The 7,698-nt window shown below is 39.8% G+C and overlaps 1 protein-coding gene across 2 annotated transcripts in view; it reads left to right on the top strand.

The window, feature by feature from the left end:
- The first annotated feature begins 730 nt into the window (after positions 1-730).
- Positions 731-7,698, top strand: part of LOC149203914 (riboflavin biosynthesis protein PYRD, chloroplastic-like) — a 68,932-nt gene continuing 61,964 nt past the window's right edge. For both annotated transcript variants that reach the window (XR_016253985.1, XM_089403613.1), the window contains exon 1: positions 731-1,991. Coding sequence is in view for 1 of the 2 variants with exons in the window: in XM_089403613.1 (XP_089259739.1) it covers positions 1,584-1,991 (408 nt within the window). In the remaining variant the exon portion in view is untranslated. The remainder of the gene's footprint in view (positions 1,992-7,698) is intronic.

Below are 7,698 nucleotides of genomic sequence, written 5' to 3'. Positions count from 1 at the left end.
CCACAGTTGGATGATAAAGTGTTAAAACATGCCATTTACAAGATCTTCTGAACTCTTGCAATGGGGCCCAAGCCGCGTGGGAATGCCTTGGTGTCTTATGGCTTGATGCGAAGTTTCTATATGCTTCTCAACAGGACAAGAATGCCCATTTTTCTTATTCCTTGTTGAGGGGCATCCAAACACTCAATAGGTGGGAAAGTCTTAAGGATGTCACTGAAACAGATCCAACACTATGAGGAACATCAGGACCATTCTCAACCCTTATACAAGTTTGAGATGTTTCATTCTTGTCCTAGGTTTATTGGAAATGAGAATCTTAGATACAAGTTCGTTGAGAATCTTGAGTATAGATTATAGGACCTTGAGTGTTTCTTGTGTGGAAAATATTTTATGGCAATCTAAGTGATTGTTTGAAAATTATTGACATTAATATAAATAATGCTAATTTATTTAACATTTAAAAAAATTTAAAAAATGGTATATTTGTATTAGAAAAAAAGGCTTGAACTATGTAATACAAAATTTATACACAGGAACATACAACTATGTAATACGAAATTTATACACTTTTGGTCAAGGCCATTTGTCAAAAGTGGTGACAAAGTTCATTTTTCCCTTCCTTCCTATTATATGACTACTAATACAGAAATGACTGGGATATTGCGTTACATACTTCTATTATATGATAAATGTTAGGCTTTTGCAATATAAAACGACATTGCTTAGACTACTAAAGTAAAAAATTAAAATGTTAGTCCGGCACAACTTCTTCCAGCTTCTTGCTGTTGGCAATGATTTCAACATTTCCAGCTTCTACCTTCATTTTCTCCCACGGAGGAGTGATCATTGCTTCATTTGCTTCCATTACCTTGACCTTCATCATCTACCTGGTTGCTTGTCTCATCGTTCCCGCAGCTGACTGTACGTCATCGACGTCATTTAGACTTAGACAATCAATTATGTTATGTACTTTAGAGCCAAGGCATTGAAGGGTTAGCTCCATTTCATACTGCTTCTGTCAAGTAGACTGCATGAAGGCCTTGACATTTATCATGTTCATATATTTGTCCATGTGTTCCTATCCAATTTTCATTCCAATCTTCTTCTAATTGTTGTCTCTTGATTGGTGAGTGCTGAGGGTCTCCTCTATTTTCCTCTCAAAATGCAGAAGCCCTCTATTGACCAGCACTAATTTATGGATGATGCAACAGCATCGGTAACGCTCCATCGGAAACACGCAAAAAGGGTTTACTGCCAATACGACAAAACAGGGCTCTCGTTGGCACCTTCCTCGTCTAGATCGCGGATGAGGCCATCTTGGATAAGAGGCTAGGGAATCCTTCTTGAAACAACCAAATATCAAACAGCAATTGGAGGATAATGAACCCACATTCATCCTGAAATCAACACCAACCCTGATATCTGCCGTAACTTTCTTATTTTGAATCACAGAGGACGGAATACGACGGGCCACATAAATATCCGAGAGAAGCATGCGAGTCTGGATCAAATACATACTTTGGATTACCTAGCGGTTTTCACGAACGACGCCATTCGCATTGTGATTAGATCATACAGAACCAATGGAGCTTAATATTGTCACGCCAGTGGTCAATTTTATCCCAAGGCCTAATGCAAACCCAAGAAGAATCCTATATTTTGAATTAGGAAGAGGATGGTCTAAATCCAGGGCTGTGCCGGGGTCTTTCATCTGCATCAAATCTTGGCAGTCAGGTTTCTCTAATCATTCCAGGATTATGACTAGAAGGTCTAGAAGACATATGCATTATTCACCTAGATGCCATGGAATTACTTCTCAATCAGAAGGAGCTATGCCAGAGGATGCCCACTACGTGAGGATGTGCATCAGTCTGGCCAAAAAGGCATTGGGTTGTACCTCTCCCAATCCCATGGTGGGGTGTGTGATTGTCAAGGATGGACACATTGTCGGCCAAGGATTCCACCCGAAGGCTGGAGAACCTCATGCTGAGGTATGCTCTTCCTCTCTCTCTGAATTGCTATATGCACACTTACAAAGATTGTAAATAACAAGAATTCCAATTGAGTTCACCCATTGTTACGGAAAACAAATGTAATTGCTTAGACAGAGTGACATTATTTTTCTTTCAAATACAATCCGCAGAGGAGAAATCTTAAATCAAATCCATGGTTCAGGAAATCATAGCCGTGGTATTCATAAACAACATTGGTCCCTAGATTGGAAATTGAATCCATATTTAATTGGGTTATTTGTAAAGTAGAAACTTTGGCTTGCCATACCTGACCAAATATGATTTTTTGTGAAATAACAGTCGGTCACAAAGTTCTATTTTACTTTGGGCAATGCCACCCCTACTTTTTGTTTACTCTGCTAAAATGAGATTGGAGGACCACATGTTACCCATTTGAAAGAATCTCATTGGTTAAGTAGTTCAATACTTAAACAAATATTTACCAAGGTTAGCCTGAAAGCCGATACACCACATGTGAAATATAGCTACCGAAGATATGCTTCTTGCAAAAATATGATTGAAACAGCTCGAATTCAATTATTTTTCTCACATTTAGTGCATGAAATTTGTTTGCAAACAGCTCGAATTCAATTATTTTTCTCACATTTAGTGCATGAAATTTGTTTGCAATGTGTTGATGGAGTGCTTTCACTTTTGTGCTTCAGACGGTCAATTATTTTTCAGGAATGTCAGAGAGTTGTAACATGCTCTCCATATATAGCTTTGGTGGGAAAATATCTATGTTGCACAGGTTTTTGGAACAGGGTATAGGACTGGGCATTTGCAAGGGTGGGAAGATCCCCTCAATTTTCCTATGGAATATATATATATATATATCATTTTTTTTGAAATATTTAAAATTCTAAAACAAATTTAAAGATTTAAAAAATACTAATGTATAGGGCTCAGTCCAAGGGTTAGCTTAACTGGTTGTCACCAATGGTTTTGGGAATTTGGTTAGTTTTGTGTTGGCAGGTGCTTGGTTTAAGGTGCACTAACCTATGGTAATGGGTTTGCTAAGAATGACATTCATGAATGTGGGGAAACATCCTTTAGTGCCTTTCGCCAAAAAAAATTTCATTGGAAAAAACATTCCAAGGAATTAGTTAGTGTTAAAATTGGCAACTAGAGCCAACTTCCACCTTAGGACAACTCATATGATGGAGATGATTATTGCAATGGATTCCTCTTTTGGAGAGGTACAATTTTGATATAAAGATCATCTCATTTTGACAAGCAGAAATGAAATTATGAATTTATTCTTCTTATGGACAAATTATCAAGGTCGATCTCAGTGAAATGTAGGCTCATAAGCCCAATGGATGGGTCTCCTCACCCTCAACGAATTGTATAAATAAGAGCGACCCTTCTCTCATTTGGAAATCACATCATCTCTTTCTTCTTTTGTTTGGTTCGTACCACTTGGAAGCAACCTCTCCCTTTTTCGCACGTGTGGTAGGAGGCCGAGTTTTTCTGGGTCAAAACAGGCTGAAATTTCAGAGCTTCAGTCCAACATTGACCCACGTTGACCAAGGGAGATTTGACTATCTTTGACTTCTATTTTTGGGCTAGAATTCCGATTTCGCTAGGCCGCAATTATTGGCACAGAAATCGAGGAGTTTGGGACAGTTTGACCAGCGTTGACTTCAGGTTGGCTTCAGATTTGACCGCAGAAAATTACAACAGTGTTTCTTTCTCCTTTGACTGGGTTTGACCGAATTGTTTTGGGCTGAATTTGACTCTCTTGGAAAGCCGAATTGGATTGTTGTTGACTGAACTGCATTAAGGATGTGTTGCTGCTATTTTGACCACCATTGACTTTCTGGTTAGGGCTTCATTGACTGCTGATTTGGCAGATCTGTTTTGGGCTTGTACTTATGATATTTGTACTCTCTCTCTCTGCTGAACTATTGAAGAATAATAAGAAGATTTGATCAAAGGGTTTCTGCACATTGGGGTTTGTCCCTGGCATCTGTCACATCTTGTGTCCTCTTGTCTTGGCTTGTCTTTTGTATATGATTTTATTTTCTATCTGCATTTACTGTCAATGTTTATAAGTTAATGTGATTGCTACTGGATATAATTGGAAATTGTCTTTGGCTGCTAAAGGAACATTGAAGTAAATTGTCTTAAGCATAGAACATACCATTGTTATAAAAAATTAACATGGTATCAGAGCTTAGGGGAAGACTAAGTCCAAGCAAGAGTGAAGCAAAGCAATCACTAAGGAATCTGTTGGACAAGGACTTGGAACTAGTCCCATGACGACTACATCTTTTTTCAAATCTGAGGACAAGCTTAAGGATGAATCCAACTATCATGCAGGGAAGATGACTTTGGATTTGACATTAGAAGAGAATGATGCCATGAATTATGTCAAAGGAAGAATAGCAGAGCTTCCTTCAAATGGATATGTTGCTGCACAAACCAAGTACAAGAAAGGTGAGGTTAAAGCTAAGAAGATTATTGGTTATTCTATTCTTAAGCCTTTGGTTGCATATATTTCTGATTGGGAAACATCTAAGGAAATGTATGAAAAGCTGGTTGGGATAGTCAAAGTTAATAATGCAAATCAAGTTCTCTTTCTCAAGAACAAGTTGAAAGACATCAAGATGGATAGAGGAGAATCCATCCAATCCTACTTCATGAGGATTACCGAGATCAAGAATGATCTTCTACCTATTCGAGAGGTCATTGGTGACCGAGAGCTCACTCTTATTGCTCTTGGACGTCTTACAAGAGATTGGGATGTGTTCAACACTACCATTCGCGACAATGACGGGATTCCGGGATTTGATGAACTATTGGCCAGATGCACTCAAAAAGAAATAAGGATGATGGAAAGAGACAAGCCCTCAAATGGAAACAATCCTACCGCCTTCTCCGCTCATTCTAAAAGAAGGAACAATGCTAGTCCAAGGAATCAAGGACAAGGGTTCAAGCCGGCATTCAAAGAAGGAAGAAAAGGAAGATGCTTCAATTGTAACAGGTTTGGCCACTTCGCTAGAGAGTGTCCCCACAAGAAGGATACTCCAAGAGATGATGACAACAATAACAACAACTTCAAATGGCAATCAAAGGAACAACAGGTTCAATAACAAAGGAAAGAGGAATCCTCCCGCTACTCGAAATGGAGGTGGTTGTCCTCCCAATAAGTCGAGAAACTCCAGGTATGATGAAGTTAATGTTGTAAAGCAAAAAGAATGTTATCTTATTTCTGCCCTATCCACCGCCTCTCCTCCGGATACATTGGACCATTGGTTGATTGATAGTGGTGCCTCAAGGCACTTCACTGGTACAAAGAAGCTCTCTCTAACTTCACTGAAAAGAAGACAAATATGGAAATTATACTTGGGGATAATGCCACTTATCATGTGAAAGAAATTGAGACCGTTACTCTTCACTTAAATCAAGGTCAAACCTTTCATTTACAAGAAGTGTTGTATGTACCTGATCTGAAAAAGTACCTAGTCTCTTTTTTTTGCAATGGAAGATAAAGGTTTCGAGGTGACGTTCATTGATGGGACGGTTTGTGTTTGGCAAAGGAACCCAAGAGATGCATTCACTCTTGGATTCAGGGTTGAAGGTCTCTATCAGGTTAGAGGAAGTCCGTTGGGAGCAATGATTTGTGACACTTCTCTTCAATCTGAATTATGGCACCGAAGATTTGCTCATCTTCATTTCAAAGCCTTACCCGATGTAAGGGAGATGGTCACAGGGATGCCCAAATTGAACTTGAATCATGAAGTTGTTTGTCAGGGATGTGAAGCTGGAAAACATACAAGGGGACCATTCCCCTCAAGTGAGACTCAAACTACTGATATTCTTCAATTGGTCCATTCTAATCTATCAGGTGTGTTGCCTGTGACATCTTTGGGTCAATATTTGTACTATGCAATTTTTGTGGATGACATCTCTCGCAAAACATGGATCTATTTTTTAAAGAAGAAAGACAAAGTGTTCAAATGGTTCCGCTCTTTTAAAGCCTTGGTCGAGAATCAAACAAGGAGAAAGATCAAAATACTGAGGACCGATAATGGGACCGAATATGAGTCAAATGAATTCAAAGACTATTGTAGAGAAGCTAACATTAAGAGGGAGACTACAACCACATATACTCCTGAATGAAATGGTGTTGCCGAAAGGAAGAATTGTACTATCATAGAAGCCACCCGGGCTATGCTTCATGATCAAGGTCTTTCGAAGTTCTTATGGGGAGAAGCTGCCAACATCGCTGTGTATGTCCAAAACTGATGCCCACATCAAGCTTTGGACTTCAAGACACTCGAAGAAGTATTCACCAGTAAGAAACCTGATGTTTCTCATTTTAGAATTTTTGGTTGTCTCGTATACTTTCATGTACCAAAAGAGAAAAGAAACAAACTAGATGCATCTGGGAAGAAAGGAACATTTGTGGGCTACAGTGAAACTTTGAAGGCATATAGAATCTATGTGCCTGGTCAAAGGGAAGTGGAATTAAGTCATGATGTCACTTTCGATGAAGATTTTGCTCTTAGAAAGATTCAAGATCTTCCTATTCCTAGGAAGGACAATGATGATGCTGATGCAGAAAAGCATGATGAACCTCCATCCGATGAATTGATGCCCGATGTTGAAAGTCCGATGGATCTCATTGATCCACCTCCTAGTGAGCCCTCTACTTCAAGGAAAAGGCCTTTATGGCTCAAAGATACTCTTGAAGATGCCGAGAAATACATTGCACCAAGGGGGACATTTCGTGAAAGCAAGAAGCCGAATAGGTACTAAGGGTACTTAGTTGCCATGAGTACCGTTGTACAATCTGAGCCTTGTACATTCGAAGAATTTGTGAGGCAATAGGTTTGGAAGGATGTGATGAACGAGGAGTATGAGTCGATCATGAAGAATGATGTTTGGGATGTGGTTCCTAGACCCAAGGATAAGTCTGTGGTCACTTCGAAATGGCTCTTCAAGATCAAACATGGAGCTGATGGGAGTGCTGAGAAATTCAAGGCCAGATTTGTAGCTCGAGGCTTCTCTCAAAGGGAAGGAGTAGACTACGATGATATATTTTCACTAGTTGCCCGATATACCACCATCCATTCAATCATAGCCCTTGCTGCCTCGCAAGGATGGAACATTCACCAGATGGATGTCAAACTTGCCTTCTTGCATGGTTCGCTTAAGGAGGAAGTGTATGTGGAACAACCTGAGGGGTTCGAGGTTCAAAGTCGTGAGACACATGTATGCAGGTTGAAGAAAGCCCTCTATGGGTTGAAGCAAGCCCCTAGGGCTTGGTATGAGAAGATAGATAGCTATCTTATGAAGCTGGGATTCACAAGAAGCGATGCTGACCCGAACCTATACTTCAAGATTGAAAATGACAGACCTCTCATTCTGGTCCTCTATGTGGATAATCTCTTTCTTACAGGTGATGACCCTCTCATTCATCAATGCAAGAGGGAGTTGGCTTCCGAGTTCAAGATGAAGGACCTAGGATTGATGCATTATTTCCTATGGTTGGACATCTGGCAAAATCCAGGTGAGATTTTCCTTTCTTAAGGAAAATATATTGTGAAACTACTTGAGAGATGTGGGATGGTGGGTTGCAAGTTCGTGACTACTCCGATGGAACTCAACTTCAAGAAGTTATGTGGAAGTGCTGTTGGGCCTGAATTGGCGAACCCTACCGAGTATCGTCAACTTG

This window comes from Pinus tabuliformis, chromosome 2_1 (assembly GCF_031772625.1).
Source record: "Pinus tabuliformis cultivar Carrire ecotype Pingquan chromosome 2_1, CPIR1, whole genome shotgun sequence".
Taxonomy (NCBI): Eukaryota; Viridiplantae; Streptophyta; class Pinopsida; order Pinales; family Pinaceae; genus Pinus; species Pinus tabuliformis.
This window is presented reverse-complemented; position numbering and strand designations above follow the sequence as displayed.